At 40.8% G+C, this 27,671-nt stretch overlaps 2 protein-coding genes across 2 annotated transcripts in view; both read left to right on the forward strand.

The window, feature by feature from the left end:
- The window catches only part of LOC145418127 (uncharacterized), a 31,250-nt gene extending 18,817 nt beyond the window's left edge, over window positions 1-12,433 (forward strand). The window contains exons 9-15 of the mRNA XM_080286654.1: window positions 6,009-6,182; window positions 6,376-6,630; window positions 7,061-7,294; window positions 8,505-8,669; window positions 10,133-10,355; window positions 10,456-10,675; window positions 12,151-12,433. Coding sequence (XP_080142780.1) covers window positions 6,009-6,182; window positions 6,376-6,630; window positions 7,061-7,294; window positions 8,505-8,669; window positions 10,133-10,355; window positions 10,456-10,675; window positions 12,151-12,433 — 1,554 coding nt within the window. The remainder of the gene's footprint in view (window positions 1-6,008; window positions 6,183-6,375; window positions 6,631-7,060; window positions 7,295-8,504; window positions 8,670-10,132; window positions 10,356-10,455; window positions 10,676-12,150) is intronic.
- A 1,085-nt stretch (window positions 12,434-13,518) lies between these two features.
- Window positions 13,519-27,197, forward strand: LOC145418817 (UDP-glycosyltransferase UGT5-like). The gene is made up of 8 exons (XM_080287150.1): window positions 13,519-13,557; window positions 19,730-19,903; window positions 20,097-20,351; window positions 20,774-21,007; window positions 22,442-22,606; window positions 24,914-25,136; window positions 25,237-25,456; window positions 26,901-27,197. The coding sequence occupies exons 2-8, from the start codon at window positions 19,730-19,732 to the stop codon at window positions 27,181-27,183; spliced, it is 1,554 nt and encodes a 517-aa protein (XP_080143276.1). The 5' UTR covers window positions 13,519-13,557; the 3' UTR covers window positions 27,184-27,197.
- Window positions 27,198-27,671: the final 474 nt, after the last annotated feature.

The following is a 27,671-nucleotide window of genomic DNA, read 5'->3' on the forward strand; positions in this document are numbered from 1 at the left end:
TCACCAAACGACTGCACACTATTTATGGTTAATTCTGGTTACCTCCAAACAATAGCACTTAACTTTACGAGAGGTCTTTCCTGCTGAGGAGGTTAGTACATCATAAATTAACTAGGGTACTTAATGGGCGATGAATCTTTGTGTGTGTGCTTAACGATTCAGATGATCTTACAGCTCTTGGCGCAAGGGGGTCCCAAGATCGATACTCTCTAAGCTATCGCCGGCCAGAGCAGACGCAACTCCCCTCCTCCATTAAAACAAAGTAAGTGTCTATGAGGGTTTGGGAGTGTCTGTTCACTACACAGAGCTTTTATTTAGTTTCTTTTTATCTGGTACCTCTGCAGGATTCTTGGCGATAGTATTGCTTAATGCCATGAATGTACTTATTTTTACGTACTGACCAGCATTTCAACGACTCACTCCGAAACTTAGCTAACTGTATGTGACTGACGGACAAAGTTGTAACGCTCGATATATTAGTATTCTCAGGCAGTTTTAATCCTAGTTCAACTAATTTTAACAGATATTCAAGTCATGTGTTAGTGTCACTTTCAAGACTGGACTTCAAATGATTAAGAAAGTGTGTACCTCCGGCCTGCCTCTTGCTGTACCCCACAGACTGTTGATAGTTTTAAAAAATTAAACTCATTACATAAATTTTCAACATAAGCATTTGTGACGCGGTTGACATCCAATCGGCAGTTCACCTCAGTCGAATCACGGATTAGCATTCCTTGCGTTATAACTTTTCTATATAGCCATAGATATCTCTCATTTTGTAATTACAGGTAACTTTAAATGGGTGGCTTTGTTCATTCCAACACCCTAAAATTATATAAGTATGCAAGAATATCACGTGAAATATCAGTAACCTATGACGAGCTCATTCTGAGTTGGCAACAAATATTGTTAAAAGTTTATCTTAAAAGTCTGTACAAAAACTAGTTATTTGGATAATTATGAATATTGAGGAAGTTGTTTTAGGTACTCTTCCTTAGGTTTTAATGATAGGATAACTAATTTCATTTTACTCCGGTGGAAAGTAATTAACCATTTTCGGACCCCCCCCCTTCTCTCTCTCTCTCACTCTCATTCACTTTCACTGATTATAAGGCCATGACAAGAAACAAGAGGAGTGGGTGCATAAGTAAATTATATAAAATAGTTTTCAGCTCTACCAGGATTTGTAACCATGACTGTGCTGTACTCCCATGACAACACTGTCAAGCGGGTCAAGGTTAAAAACGCTTCTGAGGTTTCGTAACAGTTTTTCCTTAACGATTTATTTTGTACATTGCTCCTCGGTATCATTGTACAGTATATTAATGATGAAAATTAGGCCGATTTTAAAACCTATATACATGTACATAATAAACATGAACAGAATAAACAGCAGTAGAAGAACAAGAAACTGAGTAGCAGAGAGAAAGTGAGTGAGGTGGAGGGGGAGAGGTGAAGGGGCAGACTAAGGATGAGATATAGGGATGGAGTGGAGTGGTATATGAGGGAGGGAGCTGTAAGCTAAAGGGAAGAAATCCGATTAACAGAGGACAAAGCGAAGTGGAGGTGATTTGTTTGTGGCCACTCCTTACGGGATGAAGGTTTCTGGCAGTAGATAATACATGGATGGAAAGTAAATCGCTAGGGATGCCGTATTACGAAGGCTTGAACACCACTCAGAATAAACCCTCAGTCAATTCGCTTTATAATCCTCCCGAGCCTGCTTTACACCGGATGACCAGAAATTCCATTACTTTCAGGTGCTACTTACTGCATATTATTATCACATATCATCTTTGTTTGAGAGTGGTCATTCACCCACAATCAGAGTTAACGCCAGTGGTCAGTTAGTGGTGTTATCAATTCATTTTTTTTTTTTTTTATGTAAGAAAAGGGAACCGAAGCCCAAGGAGCCAGGAACATTGTTCCCTCCAAGAAAAAAAAGGCAACACAACAGGGAGCCAAATTCAAGATCTGTTCATTTAAATTTGAGATTCTGAAAACAATGAGTTTGAAAATCTGGATCATACACACAGGGAGACAGATCCGAGTTGACATGTTCCATACATGCAGGACTAGGAGTAACGGTTAACTCTTGCATTAGGGAGTTCGACAGAAAAGGGATGAGAGTTAGTTGCTAGACGGGTGCTACGCGCCCGCCGCAGTGGTGGAGAAATGCAACCAAACAGTTCAGAGGACAGAGAAGAGATAAAATTGCAACAGTGCGGAGGAGAAACAGAGGTTGAAGAGAGCCAGTAAGAGGAGGAAAGTAAATAAGACGAAAAGCCTTTGACTCACCTTGTTGAGAAGAGCTGTATGTGGGGAGCCACCCCACACGAGAGAGCTGTACTCTACAGTACACAGAGGCGAAGAAAACTCATGTATAAAGTCAACAACTGTGCAGGGGTTAACAAGGCACTGAGTCGGCTTGGCACATCTAATCTCTTGGATGCAGATTTTACAAGAGAGGTAACATAATCTTTCCAAGAAAAATCCCAAGAGAATGAAACCTCAAGTATGTTTGAAGTTGATGCAAGATCGAGTTGGATATTTTTATAAATTAGAGGATACCCCTACCGAATATTTTGTTGGGTTGAAAGATGTAAAAACTGAGTTTTTGATGCATTAAAAACAAGATTACTATTACCCCAGCCAGTTATATGAGGCAAGTCAGACATTAGGTATGCCACAGCCTCATCCCATGTCTGTTGCAGTAACTACTTAGATGGACGCTGGGGGAAGCAAATGGAAAGGTGAAGGGTGGAGTTATCAGCGTATAAGTGGATAGGCTTAGATATTCAGCTTAGAAGGTCATTGATGAAAAATAGGAAAGGAGCTGGTGATAGGAGAGACCCCTGAGGAACACCATTATTGATAGCTCTGGGAGAAGAACAGTGCCCGTCTACAACAGCAGCTATAGAACAACCAGAAAGGAAGCTAGAGATGAAGACACAGATAGAAGGATAGAAACCGGAAGAGAGCAGTTTGGAAATTAAAGAATTATGCCAGACTCGATCGAAAACCTTTGAGACGTCAAGTGAAAGGCAAAGTCTTAGCGATTTCCCGAGAGAAGGATGACCGAGTCCGAAAGGTATGTGAGAAGTTCGCCAGTGGAACGTCCCTGGCGGAAGCCATACTGACATCAGGAAGAAGGTTGTGATAGGAAAGGTGCTTTAAAATTTTTTACTTCAGAATAGACTCAAAAACTTTTGAAATACAGGATGTTAAGGCAATTGGGTGACAGTTAGAGGGTTGGGAATGGTCACCCTTCTTTGGGACAGGCTGAATGAGAGCAAACTTCCAGCAGGAAGGAAGGTACAAGACGACAGACAAAGGCGAAAGAGTTAACTTAGGCAGGGTATAAGCACAGAAGGACAGTTCTTGAGGATAATAGGAGGGACCCCATCAGGCCCATATGCCTTGTTAGTAATGAAACCAGCGATGGTAGAAAATATATCTATTGAAGACATTTTAATGTCAGTGATGAGGAAGTCAGAGGGGGGAAGTGATGGGGGAGCAGCACCAGAATCATCTAGGGTGGAACTGGAAGAGAAAGTCTGGGGAAAGAGTTCTGTTTTATCAGTAGAAGAAATAACTATAGAGTCATCAGAGTGGAAAAGAGGAGGGAAGGCTGATGAAACAAACTTATTGGAAAGGTTTTTGCTAAGGTGCAACAAGGAGCAAGAAGTAGTTGAAGAATTCGGAACATTTAGTACGAATGAAATTAATTTTAATAGACCGAAGAGCAGATTTAGCACGATTCTGGGCAGAAACATAAAAGAGATGAGATTCAGGGGTGGGTTGGCTCTGGCACCTTTTGTTGTCTTTCTTCTTGTTGTGGACAGCATTAGAACAAGGGTGATTAAACCAATTTTTTTTTTTTTTGCATTTGTCATTGAATATGAGAAAGGAATGCATGCTTCCATGCCCAAGAAAATAACCTTAATAATGCGCAAAGCACACACAAATGGGTCTCGGCCATGAAAGCACTAATCATTCCAGGGAAAATCGAAGAAGTACTGCCTGAGGGCCTCCCAATTAGCAACTCCAAAGCACCACAGCCGCCAACTCTTGGGAGGGTTCAAAGGCTTTACAGAAGTGATAGGACAGGTTCAGGTGATAAGGCGGTGATCGGAGGAACCCTAGGAAGAGAAAAGCATAACAGTGTAATCAGAAGGATTAGATGTAAGGAAGAGGTCAAGTATGTTGGAACTCTCTCCAAGCTGGTCAGGGATACGGGTAGGGTGCTGTTCACGTTGCTTTAGGTCAATAAGGATAGAAAAGATGTAGACTTGTTCACCAGCCACATCAGTGAAAGCAGAGGAACGCCAAAGGTGGTGCTGAACATTGAAATCTCCTAAATGGAGATTTAAGAGAAAGGAGGAACAGAAATGTTTTCCATCTTAGAAGTAAGATAGTCGAACAATTATCCATAGTCAGTAGTATTAGAGGATAAGTAAACAGCACAGATATACTTAATCAGAGAATGACAGGACGGCCGAAGCCAGACAGTAGAGACTTCAGAAGGTTAAAGATCAGGAAAACGAGAGCAAGATATGTCGTTGCATACATATACACAACGGCCACCTTTGGTTTTGAAAGGAGTATTAAGAAATAGGAGGATACAGAGAAGGGTTTGCTATCAGTCGCCTCAGACAGCTAAGACTCAGTTAGGAAAAGAAGGTGAGGTTTAGAGGATGAAAGGTGGTGTTTAACAGAAAGAAAGTTAGAGGGAAGGTCGCGAATGTTGCCGAAATGAAGTGAGTCAGATAGTGGCTCCAGGCATCTTGCTAGGTCGTCACCGGAAGATGGGCTGATGGTGGGGTCTATGATCCCCTTCACCTGGGAACCCCGAGGCTTGGTTAATAGATGCCAATTCTTAATTTAAAAAAAAAAATGAACAGGAAGCGACGTGTGTAATGTGCATGTAGTCTGGTGTTGACTGTTAGAGGAACTTGTGTTGGAGAGCATGCTGGCCTAATCTCTGTGTTACTGAAACACTGAAAAAGTTCAGCAATGGGGGATGGTCAGGATCTAGTCCCGAGAGCTGATGAAACTGGAGCTCCAGCTTTCCCTGTCATCAGCTTTCCATCCAACTTGGAAGTATCGCCCTGCTCGACTTATGGGTTTGAGAGGAGCCCTTGATAACAGGTTTCATTAATGTGCCTTGAGAGAGAGAGAGAGAGAGAGAGAGAGAGACAGAGACAGACAGACAGACAGATAGAAGGCAGACAGACAGAGACAGAAACTGAAACTGAAGGAGAAAGAGAGACTGAGACTGAAGATGAGAATGAGAAATTGAGAGAAAAAAGGAAAGAGAAAAACAAAGTTATTCAGCTTTTATCTCCAAAGATTTCTTCAGCAATAACACGCATGGGGTACTGTGCAATGAGCTCTTTGACTCTGCCAGGTCGCGAGAAATATTAATCATGTCTTCTTAATATCATTACAAGAATTTAGTCGAGTTTGTAGGAGTCTTTACTCCTCCAAAGTTTAAAACTCATCTTACATATCGATTCCCGGGCTTGAGGAATCTAATTTTTGATAACATTAGATGATTATATATAGCTTGTCCTGAGAGTTAAGAAGCCTTGGCCAGAGTTGTGTCTCAAGATTCATGAGAACCAATATGCATGTAAAAACTAGCATTCTTATAAGGTTCTCTACTATACTCTCTTCACTCTACTTGCCCTAAAACTGCCATCTCTCCATCTTGAATACTGTGTTATAAGATGATGCTAATCATGAAGGAGTGCGATGGAAATAATGAAGAGCAAAGGACGAGAATCTAGGCCAAGTTAGCGTGAAAAAAGTAGAGTTGGTAAATTGTATTGCCAGGACAGTTCCCTTCTGGCCACCCTGGCAACCCGGATGTTAGTGGGCCAAAGATTATATTTTCTCTCTTGATGAGGATGGTCTTTCATCAATAGATACATTAGTTTCAGAGGGGTATCTTTACTGCACTGTATATAACCTCTCATCGTACTAATCTGAATGTGTCTCAGCAGATGAAGTCGGCGCTGCTATGTGTGTTGGTGGTGGTTCTGGCGAAAGGCGCCGCAGGGGAGCTGCCGACTCCTCAGGCCTCCTATAAGATCCTCATGCTCCTGCCGGTCTCCTTCAGGAGCCATAGGAACTTCTTCTTACCACTGGCCAAGGCTCTGGCCGAACGTGGACACAAGGTTAGACTGTTGTAGCTTTATAGGTGGTAGGTAACTGTGCTAGAAGCTGGCCATGGTTAGTTATCTAAATGACCCTACTTGACCTAAACCACTAAGGTACAACCATGTTGTGAGTAGTACACCATGTTTTATGTTTGCCATCCTATAAATATATACTTAATAGTACCCATCTATCATCTCTCTTGACCCCTAGATTGTGATGCTGACCAATGACCACAAGCCCATAAAACACCCTAACATCTACGAGTTTGAACATGGTCTTGAAGATCTCAGTGAAGAAGTTATAAAAACGTTCGACTTTTTAAATGATCCTATAGGAGGTTTATGTGAAATGAAAGATATACTCTTTACAATTGCACGAAAGCTGTACGATGTCCCCAAAGTTCAAGAGCTTTACAACAAAAGAAAAGATTTCGACGTAATCCTTATTGACCATATGTTGAACGAAGTAAGTATCACAGATAACCATATATGTTGCTCAAACTTTGATGTTAAATTATTTTTCATATTAAGTTTCCTTCTGTTTATATGTCAGACTCCATTATACACTGTCATGAAAAATATCTGTGTTAGTAGCGCTTGTCGATTATGTTCGCAATTGTCCAGCTAGAAAATGGAGCGATGTAACTGTCCTCTACTGTACATATAATCTTAGTTGCATCTTCACACATCTAGATCTGCTTGTATGTAGGCTAATCTTCGCGCAGTGTCATGATAATACATTTCTGTTTCAATGCTAGTTATCTGTAACTAACTCATAAGGAATTTCACATCTATTTTGAGTACCCACAATATTTTTCTGTATTATAATAGCACATTAAGATACGTGTAAGTGTGATTTCCAGTTCTAGCTTATAATCTTCTGTCTCTCCCTTCAGTTAGCCTACCCCTTTGTGCACGAGATGCCCTTCATCACGGTCGCTACAAGTGGAATGGACCCCCGTCATAGCGCCGTCTTGGGCAACGTACTCCTACCATCCTATGTGTTTAATTTACTGTTCGACTATCCGACCCCCTTGACTGTCTGGCAACGTTTTGTCAACATTCTAACACACATTGGAATGGCTGTGTACTGGAGACACTGGGCTGTAGTTCCAGAACTTCAAAAGGAGGTACTTGACTTCATTCACAATGATCGGTCACCATTAAAGTGAACTTTGCCTAGCGTTACAAGAAGAGTATGTTGGAGATTTGATAGCACTGAAAGAGTTACGTCACATTATGCCTGACGCCTGCACTAATGGAAGTCTCTTGTAGACATATTATAAATGACTTGCAATAGAGTGTAACAGACATCATGAAAGTAAAAGGAAGCTTCTTCATAGCCCACAAATGTTCTCGCTGGCGTGTTATGAGCATCACATGTTAAAAGTACAGTAGAAGCGATGGGAACGTACAATGCATACTAAGGAGTATATGTAATCTGTACAGATCAGAATACAATAGAAAAAGTGGTACGCGAGAACGATGGCGCTTAAGTAGGTTTAGTGATCAGGTGAATAAAAGGATGTATGTTTGAATGATATGGCATGTTGAAAATATGGATACTTTTAGGCTCGTGAAGAAGGTAACATCAGATTGAGAACAGGATACTCGTATGATATTATCAATCAACTTGTGACAAGGAGAGGCAAAGACGCCGAGAAGACAGAACTGAAAGATGTAACATGGAACATGCATATTGTAACCAAAGGATCAGATTTGCTCGACTTTATGTGTACAAATCGTACGTTTGGTATCAAGTATACATAGCTGGTCTTTGAAGCTTGTTTTCTGACGTTAGATGTACACAAGCCCTAAAAATTGTGCTTTGTAGCAATGTGTTTTATATATATATATATATATATATATATATATATATATATATATCGATAGATAGCTGGATAGATAGATATAAATATAGGTATAGATAGATAGATAGATAGATATAGATATAGATATTGATATAAATATAGATAAATAGACAAATATGTATATAGATAGATAGATAGATAGACAGATATACATAGATAGATATAGGCTACAGTAGATATGGATAGATAGATAGATAGATAGATAGATAGATATAAAATGCATGGAACAATAATTTTCTTTAACAGGTATGAGCTACAAAGAAATGGATTATATTTATTACTGGTGTCATTATAACTATCACTGGAGTTTCACTGAGTGCTTTGTTTATGACTTTATCATGGCTCATTTTCCATTTACGACTTTTTGGATACTAACCTTATGCACGAGAAGGGCAAGTAAGAGAAGGTGGAAATACTAGTGTGGCGGTCAAATTATCGACAACACATATTATTCACATTAATTCTTCAGATCTCTGCTCGTTTCCCTGACCTGCCGCCTCTGCTGGAATTAGAGAGAAACCAGAGTTTGGCACTGCTGAACTCTCACTTCAGCATCAGCAAGACAATGCCTCTCCTGCCTTCACAGGTGGAGGTGGGCGCCATGCACTGTCGACCTGCCAGACCACTCCAACAGGTTAATCTTTCACCATTTACTTTCATCCTACAGCTGCTAGAATTATTCTTAGCTGAACAGAATAATCCAGTATTGGCCTGAGTAACATATCTAAGGGCGTCCTCAGATTTTGGCAATTCACTACACCCGAGAATGTTTTGACAAAAAATCGCCTCTCTCAATAATCTCTTACAAAATAGTATGATACATCACACACAGTGATAAAATGTAGTTTCTTTCCTGATGCGGAGATTTTCCTGACAGTAATGACAAGAATTACATTTTCAGCAAAGTTAGCTTAACCTACAAAAATAAGCATGATTCACTGCAGTTTTATAGAACACTAGGATTGTGAAATATTATTGCAAAAATCACCCAAACACCACAAATAACTTCACTTATTACTCTGTTGTAGTTCTATTGAAGCGAAATGTGTAAAATTATTATTATGTATAACACATCATGCTTTCACTCATTTCAGCATATAGAGTTAGTCACTGTTCACAAAATAATTTCAAAGAGAAATACAGAGTTCTCACAGAGTTCTATAAGTATTTTTGTTCACTCAGACAGGCAGTTCCCTTTATATATATATATATATATATATATATATATATATATATATATATATATACCGGTACAGTATAGATGCATAGATAGATAGATAGATACATACATACATATTGACATAGATAGATAGATATAGATACAGATAGATAGATGGAGAGATAGATATTTTTAATACTTTTGGTCATATTAGGTTTGTGCAGGGGAAGTGTAACACAGCCACCTATAGCAATAGCAGATGTAACGGTAAAAATTCCTGGTGTCTCATCATAAAGATACCATACACCACAAGCCAACCCTTGAGTCCACCAACATTCAAATGTGGGCGATAAAGGCAGCTCGGTCCTCTGTACCAGTCCTGACAAGTGCTGCTTAGCCATCAGGCTGGTGCCCCGTACATTACCCCTCATTTGTGAATTAAGGACTCCAGGATATCCTTCTGTTATGGGTATATAAAATAGGTATAAGATTTATGAATAATTATTGGATGACTCTCCGACAAGGAGAGTATGTTTCCACACCTGTTTGTTTGTTTGTCTTTTAGTAGGCTTACTCAAAAACTAAAACAGAGATTTGAACTAAATTTGGCAGGTAGATAGCCCATGTCCCAGGGAACAATCGATTAACTTTGGAACCTGATTGTATTACAGATTCTGGATCCGGAAAACATTTTTTGCGCTAAGCCCTCTTCAATGATGAGAATCCCTAACCCATTATGAAGAGTAGTTTGGAGATTACGTTGCCCTTGTCGGAGAGATGCACTCCACTGAGTGCCCCTTTGGTTGCTCCAGTTTTGATTGCTTCGAAATCAAAAGAACCCCGGCAATATACTGTCAAAATGTTGAATTGTGCAGTTTCTAATATATCATGTCTGATCATGCTTAAATGTCTCAACTATTTGCTCTTATTATCGGTAGGATCTGGAGTCATGGATATCTGATGCTGGTCCTGAGGGTGTGATATACTTCAGTCTAGGGTCGATTGCTCGAGGAAACTCGATGCCAGTGAAATACCGCCAAGCCTTTATTGAGGCTTTCCACAAGCTGCCACACAGAGTCATATGGAAGTATGAGGAGGACCTGGAAGGCCTGCCAGAGAATGTCATGATAAGCAAGTGGCTTCCACAACAGGACATCCTTGGTAAGTTCATCCTGTAAGAAATCAGTTGGCTTATTTTGATGTATACAAACAATATAACCTTCCAAATATTGTTTGTAGTATGATAGCCTGTACATCTCAGGCCACGACAACGTGAAAGTGTTCATCACCCATGGTGGCCTTCTGAGCATGCAGGAGTCCATCTACCACGCCAAGCCCCTCCTCGCCCTACCCATCTTCGGTGATCAAACCAGGAACGCTTTTTTTGTCAAGAATTCTGGCTTTGGTGAAATGCTGCTGTGGGAGGAGCTGACTGTGGAGGCCATAGTTGATGTCCTCACTGAGATTACCACAAACCCTAAGTTGGTATCATAGTCTTACTGGTGTTTTGTGGTGAGATAATAGTACTAAAATATAAGGTTCTTTGGCTTGCTGGTAGAAACAAATTTTTAAGTAAAACTGTCTTTTGAAATACATGTAATATTTACTCTTGCTTGTCTGATATATGCAGTCTGTACTGATCACATCATTTAATGTCATCCTATCAACTCTTAAAAATGAATGATACTGACATTGGTTCAAGGAAATTTTTGAGGCCAGCAAATAAATTATAAGCATTAAACTCCCTCTAACCTCTAGCGGTCTGTTCTATTGCTTTATACGCCTGTCTGGCACTCCTCTAGTTAACGGTATATTCTTGGGTTGGAGTGGGTATTTAAGTAGTTCATAATTACATATATCACATGACTGCACACAGCAGGAACTCAGTTCAACGTCGTATGTAAACTTTTTCATTCACAAACATTTAGCTTCAGCAAATCACAGTTCCACATGCTCTTATCGCTTCACTCATCAAAAATCATGTGTGGAATATGACTGTAGTGAGCTCATGGAAGATGTCCTTTGGCTCCAAGGAGTAGGATAATATACATCTGTTGGCATTTATTTGATTGTCGGCCTCTTATAGATGGAATCGAAACATCAAATGTTCTACTGACTGTAAACTTTATCTATGTGTGCTTCATATCGTCAGTTAGACTAAGGCAAGATATTGCAAGGCTGACTGTGAAGCATGTGACTCTGTATTCTGTTGCAACTCCCATGTTAAACAATAGTAAAACTGGAGACCCGTAATACTGCGACACAGTTTCTTTAAAAGCTGATATTAATTTTCGTTTACTAGGATTGGAACATGATTTACGTTTCTCGCTCTCTTTTGTTCGAGATTACAGCACTCTATGTAGCTGTATACCATTCTTTTAGTAACTATGGGCTTCATCGCCGCTGTGCTAGTATTTCGACCTGTACCAAGATAATTAACGCTATTACTTAACCACCTGTCTCAATTAGCAGCTTACCTAAGATTCGTCTGATTTTCTCCGGTCCCCCATGTTCCAAGATAATATTCACTAATCTAAGAAACATAACTCCACGCCAAAAAACCCTCAATATGTTGCCTATTATGAAGGTTAAGGTATAATTAGCGGTTATTATGATGAATATTTGTTTGTAATGACTAAATGGTTGTGAAATACAATCTCAGCTCTTAAGGGCAAATGCTCTGATACTTGGATTTTATTTTCTGTATTTCATGTACGTATAATGATTAACTTCTGTGTTCACATCCATTGCACATTTCTCTAAATATATCGTTAGTTAACAAAAGCACACTTTACCAGGACTAAAGCTGATATATGACACCCTCGGCTCCTGTGAGAATAAATGTGGCTATAAGGTCTATCTGGATGCTTGATTTTATAGAGCTTCCCTTCACTAAAAATGTAGGATATGGACTAACAAATTACACATGCTCATTTTTTTTCATATTTACGTTAAGGTACAAGGAGAATGTGCTGGCAGCGTCGAGGCAGCTGCGGGATCAGCTGACGACGCCGCTGGAGAGGGCCGTGTTCTGGACGGAGTACGTCATCCGTCACCAGGGGGCGCCGCAGCTGAGAAGCCCTGTTGCCCAGCTTTCCTGGGTGGAGTTCCTCATGCTGGACGTGTTGTTCTTCTTCCTTGTGGCCGTCTTTATCTCCATCCGCATCTTGCGTCTAGTCATGAGAGGCATTTCTACACTAATGTTTGGTAGAGGCAACCATAAAGTGAAAACTCAGTAATATGATAAGCATCAGTCATCCAGGATATAGTTACTTGTGATGGTAACTTCAGAATGTTAAAGATGAGCAAAGCTGTTTTTCTCATAACTGAAGGTCTCTGGATAGCACAAATATTAGCTACAGAAGCAGATTTATGTCATGACGCTAATGTCCACTTCTCGCGCCACTCCATGGGCTGCAAGAGTGGCTGTACGTTGTAGCCTACACATGGGCTAGACAATGGCCCAGTAAAACTGGGCCATGGATTAGACAAACGTGAGTCATCTCCTGGTGTGTGTGTGTGTGTGTGTGTGTGTGTGTGTGTGTGTGTGTGTGTGTGTGTGTGTGTGTGTGTGTGTGTGTGTGTGTGTGTGTGTGTGTGTGTGTGTGTGTGTGTGTGTGTGTGTGAGTGTGTGTGTGTGTCCTAAAGGCTTTTCTGTTAGAGAAATCCTTCAATTTTGTTGTCTTTCTTTAAAAATTATAATAGTTATGGGCAAATTGGCCCCCTCTACCTTGGTGTCCAAGGTGGCTATTCCTTCTGTCATCCATTAGGTATGTCTCTGCCTGTATAAAATTAACGTGTTCCCACATACACGGTTGACCGTTTATATCACTCCGCTTCCACTCTGACGGGTGATGTCTCGTGTGTAGTGGGGAAGGTCTAGTCATTTCTGTCAGCAGCAATTCAGCACCATTTATTCATTTCCTACTGTCACTGCCAAAATACACCCACACTAGCCGACTATGCCTCCCTGCAGCACATGAGATAATGCTACATGAGTTTCTGGTGGAGCGCTATTTACGGGTCTCCTTGTTTTATTACTGCTGTTACCAAACGACTGCACACTACTTATGGTTAATTGTGGTTACCTTCAAATAATAATACTTAACTTTACAAAAGGTCTTTCCTGCTGAGGAGGTTAGTGCACAATGAATTAACAAGGGTGCTTAATGGGCGATGAATTTGTGTGTGTGTGTGTGTGTGTGTGTGTGTGTGTGTGTGTGTGTGTGTGTGTGTGTGTGTGTGTGTGTGCTCAGCGCTACAGATAATCTTAACAACTATAGGTGCAAGCGGGTCCTAATATCGATAGTTGCTAAGGGTCCAACGGCCAGAGCAGACGCAATCCCTCCTCCATTAAAACAAAGTTAGTGTCTATGAGGGTTTGAGGGTGTCTGTTCACTACACAAAACTTTTATTTATCTTATTTTTATGTGGTACCTCTGCAGAATAATTCTTGGTGATCGTATTGCGTATTGCCATGAATGTGCTTATTTTTACATACTGACAAGCATTTCAATGTCTCACTCCAAATCTTGGCTAACTGTATATGACTGAGGGACCGAGTTGTAACGCTCGCCATATTAGTAATCTCAGGCAGTTTTAATCCAAGTTCAATTTATTTTTGCAGTTATTCAAGTCATGTGTTTGTGACACATTCAAGACTGGATTTCATATGATTACGGAAGTGTATAGCTCCGGGCTGCCTCTCTCACAATAACTTTGTAGCTTCTTGTAGTGAAGTTTTGTGGATTGGTTATACATATATTAGACTCGTGGACGAGCGGTTGTTATACGTGAGTAGTTTTGTAAGTAGATAATCTTCGTTCCCTTTTGTCATGACTTGACCGGAGAGGTAAAGATGAGTATGGGACTATTTTTATTTGTCTTGGAAATATTAACGAAGTCTCTCACACACGAGTGAAGTATAAGTAGAGTCCCGCGAGCTACCTCCTGTCTCTCTCTCTCTCTCTCTCTCTCTCTCTCTCTCCCTCTTCCATCCTCTCTCCAATGTTGCTAGGCTCCTTCTCTCTACTCCCTGTCGGTTCTATAGCTAACCTCCTGAGCTCTGCTTCCTAAATTCTGGTGTAGCAGGGGTCGTGTCACGTGTGTTACACTGTTGTTGGAATGTTCTAGAAACCTGTGTGTGATTATGTGTGTATGTGTGTGTATGGTCACTAGGCATTGTTCGTATGCTATCTCGCTGACACACTACCTATATCATCCCCTGACTTGCTCCTTCCAGTGTATTGTCAACATTTCCTCAGTTACACTTCCAAGATCATTTACCGTGCCCAGGCTTGCCTGGTGCTCTGTCTATCTATTTATCTAACTATCTATCTATCCATCATGCTATCTATTATGATTTGTATTTATAATATGGAGTCCTGACACCTCTTCCCATACCCCACAGCTTGTTGATACTTGAAAGAAAATTAAACTCCTTACATCTATCCGGCAATTCATTTCAGTCGAACAAGGGTTGAGTATTACTTGCGATACGGTTTTTCGGTAAAGCCATAGATATCTTGAATTTTGTAATTACTGGTCGTTTTAAATGTGTTTCTTTGTTCATTTAGACACCCTGAAATTATATAAGTATGCAAGAATATCACGTGAAACACCAGTTACTTATGACGAGCTTATTCTGAGGTGGCAACAAATATTATTAAAATTTTACCTTAAAAGTCTGTACAAAACTAGTAATGTGGATAAATATAAATATTGAAGAAGTTGTTTTATGTGCGCTAACTTAAGCTTTTATAACATGATTACTTATTTCAGTTTACGCCAGTGGCAAGAAATTAACCATTTTTTGACTCTCTCTCTCTCTCTCTCTCTCTCTCTCTCTCTCTCTCTCTCTCATTCACACTCACTGATTACAAGCCTGTGATAAAAAGCAAGAGGAGTGTTTGCTTAAGTAAATTGCTTGGAGGGGAGAGATATTCGAGGGAGGGGGTTGTAAGCTGAAGCGAAGGAAACCGATATACAAAGGACAGAGCAACGTGGAGGCGATTTGTTTGTGGCTACTCCTTACGGGATTAGGGTTTCTAGGAATCGATAAATAAATACATGGATGGAAAATAAATCGCTAGGGATGCGGTATTACGAAGGCTTGTACACCACTCAGAATACAGTCACCAGTCAATCCACTTAAAATCCTCCCCAGCCCTTACACGGGATGACTAGAAAATTCGTGTCAGGTGCAGGTTACTGTATAATATCTGATCTGATCTTTTTTCGAGAGCGGTACTTCACAAAACTCAGAGATAACGCCAGTACTCAGATAGTTGTATGATCAGATCATTTTTTTCATTTAATGTAAGATAGAAGGAATCGAAGTCCATAGAGCTGGGAAGATTGTTCCTTCCAAGAAATAAAAAAAAGGGGATAACAGAGAGCCAAATTTACGATCATAGCCAGCAAGAAATACAGACAGAGGGAGACAGTTCCAGAGTTGACCTTTTGCATACCAAAAGGACTAGGAGTAACGGTTAACTCTTGCATTAGGGAGATGGACAGAAAAGGGATGAGAGTTAGTTGCTGGACGGGTGCTACGCGCCCGCTGTAGTGGTGGAGAAATGCAAGCAGACAGTTCAGAGGATAGAGAAGAGATAAAGATGGAATAATGCGGCGAAGAAACAGAAGCTGAAGGGAGCCTAAGGACAGTTATAAGACGAAAAGCCTTTGATTCTACCTTGTTCAGAAGAGCTGTACGTGGGGAGCCACCCCACACGAGGAAATTGTACTCTACAAAGAGGCGAATAAAACCCGTGTATAAAATCAGCAACTATGCAGGGGTAAAGAAGGTACGGAGTCAGCTTAGTACACCTAATCTCTTGGAATCAGATTGTACAAGAGAGGTAATATGATCTCTCTAAGGAAAATCCCAAGAGAATGAAACCCCAAGTATGTTTAAAGGTTATGCAAGATTGAGTTGAAATTTTTAAAAAATTAGAGGATACTACTGCAGAAGATACTGTTGGGTTAAAAGATGTAAAAACTGAATTTCTGATACATCAAAAACAACAAAATTACTATACCCGAAGCAGAGCCATGAGTCAAGTCAAACATTAGGTGTGCCATAGACTCATCCCTTTTTTGTTGCGGTAACTGATGAGACGGACGCTGCGGGAAGCAAATGGAAAGGTGAAGGGTGGAATGATCAGAGTATGAGTGGATAGGCTTAGATGTACAGCTTAGAAAGTCATTGATGAAAAGAGGAAGAGAGTTGGTGACAGGACAGAGCCCTGAGGAACACGACTATTGATAGCTCTAGGAGAAGAACGGTGCCAGTCTACAACAGCAGCTATACAACGACCAGAAAGGACGCTGGAGATGAAGGCGAAGACAGAAAGATAGACACTGGAAGTGGGCAGATTGGAAATTGAAGATTTATGCCAGACTCGATTGAAAGCCTTAGAGATGTCAAGTGCAACGGCAAAGCTTTCGCTGAAGTCCCAAAAGGAGGATGACCAAGAGTCTGAAAGGTAAGTGAGAAGTTCGCCAGTGGAGAGTCCATGACTGAAGCCACACTGACGATCAGAAAGAAGGTTGTAATAGGAAAGGTGCTTTAAAGTTTTGTTGTTAAGAATAATCCCCAAAACTTTTCAAATACAGGATATCAAGGCAATTGGGCGATAGTTAGAGGGTTTGGAATGGTCACCCTTCTTTGGGACAGGCTGAATGAGAGCAAACTTCCAGCAAGAAGGAAAAGTACAAGTTGACAGACAAAGGCGAAAGAGTTTACCTATGCATGGTATAAGCACAGAAGGACAGTTCTTGAGGACAACAGAGGAGACCCCATCAGGGCCATATGCCTTATTAATGCTGAAGCCAGAAGGCAGAAAATACATCAAATGAAGAAATTTTAATGTCATTCATGAGGAAATCAGAGGGGGGGATGTGATGGGGAAGAAGCACTGGAATCGTCTAGGGTAGAATTGGAGGAGAAAGTCTGGGCAAAGAATCCTGCTTTATCAGTAGAAAAAATAGCTACAGAGCCATCAGTCTGGAAAAGAGGTGGGAAAGTTGATGAAGCAAAGTTGTTAGAAAGGTTTTTGTCATTTTGCCAGAAGGTGCGGGAAGAGTTTGAGCTGGAGAGTCCAGAACATTTACTACAAATGAAATTATTTTGAGCAGAGCGAAGAACAGACTTTGCACGAATCCGGGAGAAAACATAAAAGAGGTGAGATTCAGGGTGGGTTGGCTCCTGTACCTTTTGTAGGTTCTCTCCTTGTTGTGGACAACATTGGAACAAGTGTGATTAAACCTTTTTTCTTTTTTTTTTTTGCATTAGTCACTGAATATGAGAAAGGAATGTATGCTTCCATGCCCAAGAAAATAACCTCCATAATGCGCAAGGCACACCCAAATGGCTCTCGGCCATGGAAGCATAAATCATTCCAGGGAAAATCAAAGAAGTACTGCCTGAGAGCCTCCCAATCAGCAGCTCCAAAGTACCACAGCCGCCGTTCTGGGGAGGGTCCACAGGCTTTACGGGAGTAATAGGACAGGTTAAGGAGATAAGGTCGTGATCGGAGGAAAACAACGAAGAGAAAAGATTAACAGTGTAAGCAGAAGGATTAGATGTAAGGAAAAGGTCAAGTATGTTGGAACTTTTTCCAATGTGGTCAGGGATGTGGGTAGGGTGCTGTACAAGACAAGCTGCATTAGGACATTAAGGTAGGCTTGTTCACCAGGTGAATCAGTGAAAGGAGAGGAAAGCCAAAGGTGGTGATGGCACTGATATCTCCTGGAATGGAGATTTAAGAGAAATGAGAAACGAAAAGAATGTGTTCCATCTTAGAAGTAAGCTACTCGAAGAATTATCCATGGTGAGGAGTATCAGGGGATAAGTAAACAGCACAGATATACGTGTATTTAGTTAGAGAATAGCAGAATAGCCGAGGCTGGAGAAGAGAATTCATACATTTCAAATTCAGGAACGCGAGAGCAAGCTATGTCTTTGCGTACATACTCACAACAGCCACCTTCGGTTTTGACAGAAGCACAGAGAAAATACGAGGATGCAGAGTGGGCTTTCCCATCAATCGCCTTAGACAGCTGAATATCAGTCAGGTAGGGAAGGTGAGGTTTAGAGTAAAGGTGGTGCTCAACAGAAAGTTAGAGGAAAGGCCGCCAATGTTAAAGAAATGAAGAAGACGTGAGTCAGACAATGGTTCCAGGCATCTCGCTTGGTCGTCACCGCCAGAGGGGCAGATGGAGTGGTTTATGGTCCCCTCCCTCTGGGGACCCCGAGGCTTGGATAATAGATGACAATTATTAATTTGTAAAAATCTGAATAAGAAGTAAAATGTGTAATGTGCATGTAGTCTGGTGTTGACACTTAGAGGAACTTGTGTTGGAGAACATGCTGGTCTACTCTCTGTGTTACTGAAACCCTGAAAAGGTTCAGCAATGGGGGATGGTCAGGATCTAGTACCAAGGGCTGATTAAACGTGATCTCCAGCTCTCACTGTTATCAGCTTTTCATCCATCTTGGGAGTACCGCCTTGCTCGACTGGTAGCTTTGATATTAGACCTTGATAACAGCTTTGATAAATGTGCCTTGAGAGAGAGAGAGAGAGAGAGAGAGAGAGAGAGAGAGAGAGAGAGAGAGAGAGAGAGAGAGACAGACAGACAGACAGACAGACAGAGACTGAAACTGAGACTGAGAGACAGAAAGACTGAGACAGAGAGAGAGAGAGAGAGAGAGAGAGAGAGAGATTGAGACGGAGACTAAGAATGAGAAACTGAGAGAAGGAAAGAGAGAAACAAAGTTATTCAGCTTTTGTCTCCAAAGATTTCTTCAGCAATAACAAGCATGAGGTACTGTGCAATGAGCTCTGTGACTCTTCTAAATCGCGGGAAGTTTTAATCATATCTTCTTGGTATCATTACACGAATATAGTCGGGTTTGCAGTAGTCTTTCCTCCTATAAAGGTTAAAGCAAATCTTACATAGCGCTTCCTGGGCTTTAGGAATCTTTATTTATTTCTGATAACATTATATGATCTTATTTAGCTTGTCCTCGGAATTAGGAAACCTTGGACAGAGTTGTCTCTAAAGATTGATGAGAACCAGAAGTCATGTAAACACTAGCATTCTTGTCAGGTTCTCTACTATACTCTCTTCACTCTAATATTGGCCTAAAATTGCCATCTTGAGTACTGAGACACAAGATGATGCTAATCATGAAGGAGTGCGATGGATAGGATGTAAAGCCAAAGTATTATCTTATTCTATCACTGAACTACGTCAAATATGCAGCAAAAGGACGAGAATCTAGGTCAAGTTAACGTGAAAAAAGTAGAGTTGGTAAACTGTATTGCCAGGACAGTCCTCTTCTGGCCACGCTGGCAGCCCGGATGTTAGTGGGCCATGAGCTATGCCGGTCAGCAGGTAAATCCGCAGTAAGATTGTATTATTCTTTCTGGATGAAGATGGTCTTCCATCAATAGATACAGTTTCAGAGGGGTATATTCACTGCACTGTACATAACCTCTCAACGTACCAATCTGTATGTGTCTTAGCAGATGAAGTTGGCGCTGCTATGTGTGTTGGTGGCGGTTCTGGCGGGAGGCGCCGCAGGGGAGCTGGCGCCTCCTCAGGCCTCCTATAAGATCCTCATGCTCCTGCCGGTCTCCTCCAGGAGCCATAGGAACGTCTTCTTACCACTGGCCAAGGCTCTGGCCGAACGTGGGCACAAGGTAAGACTGTTGTAGCTTTATAGCTGGTAGGTAACTGTGCTCGAAGTTGGCCATGGTTAGTCACCTAAATGACCCCACTTGACCAAAACCACTAAGGTACAACCATGTCGTGAGTGGTACACCATGTTTTATATTTGCCATTCGATAAATATATACTTAATGTTACCCATCTATCATCTCTCTTGACCTTCAGATTGTCATGCTGACGAGTGACGAGAAGCCCATAAAACACCCTAACATCTACAAGTTTGAACATGGTCATAAATTTTTCGATGAAGAAGCTCTAAACATGTTCGACTATTTAAATGATCCTACAGGAGGCTTTAGTCTGATGAAAGATCTATTCCCTACAGTTGCTCGAAAGCTGTACGATAGCCCCCAATTTCAAGAGCTTTACAACAAAAGAAAAAATTTCGACCTAATCATTATTGACCAAACATTTAACGAGGTAAGTATCACAGATAAGAAGCATATATGTCGTTCAAACAGTGATATCAAATAATTTGTCAAATTGAATTACCTCCTGTTTATATGCTAGACTCCATAATACATTGAGTCATAAAAAATATCAGTGTTCATAATGCTTATGGAATATGTGCTCAATATTATTGTCCAGGTAGAAAACGGAGCGATGTAACTGTCCAATGTAATCTTCAGTTGCATCTTAACACATCTGGATCTGCGTGCATACAATCTTCGCACTGTCATGATAATACATTTCCGTTTCAGTGCTAGTTATCTCTAATTCATAAGGAATTACACATCTATTTTTGTGTGCCCGCAGTCTTTTTCTGTATTATAATAGCACATTGAAATACGTGTAAATGTGATTTCCAGTTGCAGCTTATAATCTTCAGTCTCTCCTCTCAGGTAGCCTATCCCTTTGCGTACGAGATGCCCTTCATCACAGTCGCTGCAGGTGGAATGGACCCCCGTCATAGCGCCGTCTTGGGCAACGTACTCCTACCATCCTATGCGTCTAATTTACTGTTCGACTATCCGACCCCCATGACTGTCTGGCAACGTTTTGTCAACACTGTAGCACACATTGGAATGGCTGTGTACTGGAGACACTGGGCTGTAGTTCCAGAACTTCAAAAGGAGGTACTTGATTCCATTCACAACGATAAGTCTCCATTAAACTGAACTTTGCTTACCGCTACAAAAAGAGTATGTTGAAGATTTTCTAGCAGTGAAGGAGTTACGGCACATTATTTCTGACGCTTGCACTATGGGAAGTCTCTTGTAAGCTTATTATGGGAGTGTAACAGACATCATGAAAGAAAATGTAAGCTTCTTCATAGCCCACAAATGTTCTCACTGGCGTGTTACGAGCATCACATGTTGGAAGTACTGTATGAGCGGTGGGAATGTATAATGCATACTAAGGTGTATGTAGTCTGTACAAATCAGAATACATTAGAAAAACTCATGTGAGAGAAAGATGGGGATTAAGTAGGTTTAGTAATCAGGTGAATAAAAGGATGTACAGTACGTTTGAATGGTATGGTATGTTGAAAATATGCATACTTTGATGCTCGTGACGAAGGCAAGTTATCAGAATAAGAACAGGATACTCGTATGATATAAATCAACTTGTGACAAAGCAAGGCATAGAAGCCAGGAAGACAAGCATGGAACAAATTACAGAACTGAAAGATGTAACATGGAACATGCATATGGTAAGCAAAGAATTAGATTTCCTCGACTTTATCTGTACAAGTAGCATGCCTGGTATCAAGTGGCAATTGTTGGCCTTTGAAGGTTATTTTCTGAACATCGGATATACACAAGCACTTACTATATGCTTTGTAGACATGAGTGATCTTTTATATAGATAGATAGATAGATAGATATTACCGGGAATTTGAGTAACCAGTGATTTCATGAAATCTCCAGGGAATTCGTGAAATGAGATTAGATTAGGGTGGGTTAAGGTTAATTTTGCCTGCGGTTAAGTTGGGCTGGGGAAATCTAGGTTAAGTTTAGGTTATGTTAGGCTGGGTTAGTTAGGTTAGGTTGGGTTAGGTTAGTTAGGTAAGGTACGTTACGCTAGGTTAGGGTGATTTTGATGAACATATAACTTTTCATTTATCAAAACCTAACCGCAGCCTAGATTAACCTAGCCTTAATTAACCCATCCCAATTTAAACTCATTTCACTAATTCCAAAGGAATTTAATGAAATCACTGGCTACACAAGTTTTTATAATATATATATATATATATATATATATATATATATATATATATATATATATATATATATATATACACAGTATACAGTATATGATGCATGGAACAATATTCTTTTTTAATAAGTATGAGCTATTAGGATATGTATCAAATTCAGTACTTGTATTATTATCAGTGCAATTTCACTGAGTACCCTGTTTATGACTTTTTATCCCGGCTCATTTTCTGCTTATGACTTCTGGATACTAACGTCATGCACGAGAAGGGCAAGTAAGACAAGATGGTAATACTAGTTTGGCGGTCGTAATATCGACAACATATATTTTTCTTATTCATTCTTCAGATCTCTGCCCGTTTCCCTGACCTGCCGCCTCTGCTGGAAATAGAGAGAAACCAGAGTTTGGGACTGTTCAACTCTCACTTCAGCATCAGCAAAACAGTGCCTCTCCTGCCTTCACAGGTGGAGGTGGGCGCCATGCACTGTCGACCTGCCACCCCACTCCCAGAGGTTAATCTTTCACCATTTACTTTCATCCTACAACTGCTAGAATTATTCTTAGCTGAACAGAATAATCCGGTATTGGCCTGAGTAATATAACTAAAGGTTTCCTCAGATTATGGCAATTCCCTACAGCCGAAGAATGTTTTGACAAAAAAATCGGGTCTCTCAAGAATCACTTACAGAATGGTCAGATATATCTCACACAATGATAAAATGTAGTTTCTTTCCTGATGCAGAGATTTTTCTGACGATAATGAGAAAACTTTCATCTTCAGCAAAGTTAGCTTAACCTACTAAAATAAGCATGATACACTGAAGTTATATAGAACACTAGGATTGTGCAATGTTATTGCAATAATCACCCAAACACCACAAATAACTTCACTTATTACACTATTGTTGTACCATTCATGCCAATTGTGTAAAATTATTATTATAAGCATTTAGATTTAGTCACTTCAAAAAGTAATTTGAAAGACACAAAGAAATTCAGAGTTCTCACAGAGTTGTGTAAATATTTTTGTTCAAACAGGCAGTTCCCTTTATATATATATACTGTATAAATATATATATATATATATATATATATATATATATATATATATATATATATATATATATATATATATATATATATACTGTATAAATATATATATATATATATATATATATATATATATAATATTTTTGGTGTTCAAATTAGGGTTGTGCAGGAAGTGCACCACAGCCACCTATAGTAACAGCATATGTAACGGTGAAATTTCCTCGTGTCTCTTCATAATGATACCACACACCACCAGCCAACCCTTGGATACACCAACATTCAAATGTGGGCGATAAAGGCAGGTCTGTCCTTTGTACCAGTCCTGACAAGTGATGCTTAAGCCCCTGTCACACACAAACGACTCAAGGGCTGACCGCGGTACAACTGAAGGTCGTAACGCATTTTTTCATTGATCGTCCCTTGATTCGTCGACAAAGCCCGGACTCTTTAGGGCGCTCATAAGCCTCACAACTTGCCAAAAGTCGTGTCACAGTTCCGTCGCATTCGGGAATGTCGTACGTCGGTCGTGAAGCAGTCTTAGCTCAATTGGATGCGTCGTGATGTGGTCGTTGCGTGTCGTGATGCTGTCGCCGACAAAAAAAACGTTATGGCTGTGTGTCCCTCATCAACTGACTAGACACAGGAGAGGTCCATGGTGATGCTGTGGGTGTCATTGGTGGTCTAGATGTGATGCCCCACCTCACACTGGGTGTCATTGGTGGTCTAAGTGTGATGCCCTGCCCTACACTGGGTGTCACTGGTGGTCTAAGTGTGATGCCCTTCCCCACACTGGGTGTCATTGGTGGTCTATGTGTGATGCCCCTCCCCACACTGGGTGTCATTGGTGGTTCAGGTGTGATGCCCCTCCCCATGGGTCGGTCGTGGGGGGTCGTGGGGGTGTCCTGGGGGGGTCGGGGTGCATTCCCCAAACGCGTCACGAAGTCGTCTTGCATTCGTGGGTGGTCTTTTAACACTCGTGGCTGACAAAAATTCTTTAAATTTCAAATTTGAAGACTCGTAGCTCCGTCGCCTCTCGGTTGCCTTGTGATCTTGTTGCGTTCTTGAGGACGTCACGACTCGTCGCGAGGCAGTCCTGACGCTGTCGTTAGGCAGTCATGAGCAGAGCAGATTCGGGGCCAGTCGGGAGGCGTGGGAGCCAACTAGGACACGACCTTGAGTCGCGCCGCAGTCGGCCCTTGAGTTGCGTATGTGTGACAGGGGCTTTAGCCATCAGGCTGGTGCCCCGTACATTATCCCTCATTTGTGGAATAAGAAGTCCAGGATATCCTTCTGTTATGGGTATATGAAAATTGTATAAGATTTATTAATAATGATTGGATGACTCTCCGACAAGAAAAGTATGTTTCCACACCTGTTTGTTTGGTTGTTTGTCTTTTAGCAAGATCACTCATTAACTAAAAGAGAGATTTGGACCAACTTTGGCAGATAGATAGCCCATGTCCCAGGGAAAAATCGATTAACTTTTGGGACCGATCCGGATCTTATTATAGATTTTGCACAGAAAACACTTTTTGTGAAACCCTAATCAGTGATGAGAAACCCTAACCGATTATGAAGAGTAGTTTGGAAATTACGTTGCCCTTGTCCGAGAGATGCGCTACACTGAGTGCCCCTCCGGTTGCTCCTGTTTTAATTGCTTCAAGATGAAAAGAACCCCTGCATATACAGTAAATATGTTGAAATGTGCAGTTTCTGATATACTATGTTCATGCTTAAATGCCTAAACTATTTGCTCTTATTATCGATAGGATCTGGAGTCGTGGATATCTGGTGCTGGTCCTGAGGGTGTGATATACTTCAGTCTAGGGTCGGTTGCTCGAGGAAACTCGATGCCAGCGAAATACCGCCAAGCCTTTATCGAGGCTTTCCACAAGCTGCCACACAGAGTCATATGGAAGTATGAGGAGGACCTGGAAGGCCTGCCAGAGAATGTCATGATAAGCAAGTGGCTTCCACAACAGGATATCCTTGGTAAGTTCATCCTGTAACTAATGAGTTGGCTTCAAATGGTGTATGAAAACAATGCAACCTCACAAATACTGTTTGTACTAAGACAGCATGTGCATCTCAGGCCACGATAACGTGAAAGTGTTCATCACTCATGGTGGCCAGCTGAGCACACAGGAGTCCATCTACCACGCCACGCCCCTCCTCGCCCTACCCATCTTCAGTGATCAACCCAGGAACGCTTTTTTTGTCAAGAATTCTGGCTTTGGTGAAATGCTGTTGTGGGAGGAGCTGACTGTGGAGGCCGTAGTTGATGTCCTCACCGAAATTACCACCAACCCTAAGTTGGTATCACAGTCTTACTGGTGTTTTGTATTGAAATAATAGTACTAAAATATAAGGTTCTTTAGCTTGCTGCTAGAAATAAATTTTGAAGCAAAACTGTCTTTTGAAATAAATGCAATGTTTACTCTTGCTTGTCTGATAAATGCAGTCTCTACTAATCAGATCATTTAATGTCATCCCGTCAACCTTCTGAAAATATTTTTCAACGATACTGACACTGGTTCATGGAAATTGTTGAGGTCATCATAAAAATTATAAGCATTAAACTCCTTCAAACCTCTAGCTGTCTGTTCTATCACTTTATGTGCCTGTCTGGCACTCCTCTAGTTCACGGTATATTCTTGGGCTGGAGTGGGTATTTAAGTAGTTCATAATTACATATATCACATGACTGCACACAGCAGAAACTCAGCTCAACGTCGTATGTAGACTTTCTGATTCACAAACATTTAGCTTCAGAAAATCAAAATTCCACATGCTCTTATCGCTACACTTCAAAAATCATGTGTGGAATATGATTGCAGTGGGCTGATGGAATGTTGTCCTTCGACTCCATGGAGTAGAATAATATACATCTGTTGGCATTTATTTGATTGTCGGCCACTTCTAGATGGAATTCAAAAATGAAATGTTCTATTCACAGGTAATTTTTATCTATGTGTACTTCATATTGTCAGTAAGAATATGGCAAGATATTGCAAGGCTAATTGTGAAACATGTGGCTCTGTATTCTGTTGCAACTCCCATGTTAAACAATAATAAAACTGGAGACCTCTAATACTGTGATACAGTTTCTTTAAAAGCTAAAGTTAATTTGCGTTTACTAGGATTACAACATGATTTACATTGCTCTCTCTCCTTTGTTCAAGACTACAGCACTCTATGTAGCTGTATACCATTCTTCCAGCAACTATGGACTTCATCGACGTTGTACTAGTATTTTAACCTGTACTAAGATAATTAACGCTATTACTTAACCAACTGTCTCAAATTGCAGCCTTCCTAAGATTCGTTTGATTTTCTCCTGTCCCCCATGTTCCAAGAAAATATTCAGTAATCCAAGAAACATAACCACGCCAAAAAGCCCTATTTATATTGCCTATTATAAAGGTTTATGGAAAAATAATTAGCGCTGTAATTATGATTTTTTCTAATAACTACATGGTTGGAAAATACAATCTCAGCTTTTGAGGGCAATAATATACGTATAATGATTAACTTCTGTGTTCATATTAATTGCACATTTGTCTAAATATATCGTTAGTTAACAAAAGCACAGTATACCAGGACTAAAGCTGATATATGACACCCGCGGCTCCTGTGAGAATAAATGTGGCTGTAAGGTCTACCTGGATGTTTGATTTTATAGAGCTCCTCTTAACTAAAAATGTAGGAAATGGACTAACAAGTTACTCATGCTCAATTTTTTACATTTACGTTAAGGTACAAGGAGAATGTGCTGACAGCATCGAGGCAGCTGCGGGATCAATTGACAACGCCGCAGGAGAGGGCCGTGTTCTGGACGGAGTACGTCATCCGTCACAAGGGGGCGCCACAACTGAGGAGTCCTGCAGCCCAGCTTTCCTGGGTGGAGTTCTTCATGCTAGACGTGTTGTTCTTCTTCCATGTGGCCGTCTTTATCTCCATCCGCATCTTGCGTGTAGTCATGAGAGGCATTTCGACACTAGTGTTTGGCAGAGGCAACCATAAAGTGAAAACTCAGTAATATGCTGAGCATCAGTTATTCAGTATATCGTTACCTATGATGGTAACTTCAGGATGTTAGCGCTGAGCAAAGCTATTTTTCATATAACTGGATTGTCATGTTCCTATTATTTCATAACTAAACGAACATATTGTATTAATTCTATAAAGGATTGCTAATATTGTTTTGTAACTTTATATTTAGGGTTACTTTATGTAAGCAACTTTAGATAAAGGGTCGCTTGGATGAAGATGCCTGGATGAACGTTAGACCGACCACGGCGTCCTTTCCTTCCCGGGCTTCCCTTGATACATGGCCGGACTCAGGGGTGGGCCCACGGGACCTGGGCCCCGGGCCTCCCACCAGAAGGGGCCTCCCACCAAACGTTGGGCAACTTGACATTTGGTATTTTTCATTACCGAAATAGGACCGATTTGGTAATGAAAACTCCATCAGATAATGAATAAGCATGATTTGGTATTGGATTTGGACATGGTAATGAACTTGAC

The sequence above is a fragment of the Coenobita brevimanus genome, chromosome 14 (assembly GCF_032717465.1).
Source record: "Coenobita brevimanus isolate Jiangsu-jjx chromosome 14, ASM3271746v2, whole genome shotgun sequence".
Classification (NCBI taxonomy): domain Eukaryota; kingdom Metazoa; phylum Arthropoda; class Malacostraca; order Decapoda; family Coenobitidae; genus Coenobita; species Coenobita brevimanus.

What these genes read in the sequence shown, in the direction of transcription:
- LOC145418817 (XM_080287150.1), top strand. Translation starts at nt 19,730, where the DNA reads ATGAAGTTGGCGCTGCTATGTGTGTTGGTGGCGGTTCTGGCGGGAGGC. An exon ending in CTGCCACCCCACTCCCAGAG is followed by an intron (nt 22,607 to 24,913) that starts GTTAATCTTTCA and finishes TATTATCGATAG; the next exon opens with GATCTGGAGTCGTGGATATC. An exon ending in TCCACAACAGGATATCCTTG is followed by an intron (nt 25,137 to 25,236) that starts GTAAGTTCATCC and finishes TGTGCATCTCAG; the next exon opens with GCCACGATAACGTGAAAGTG.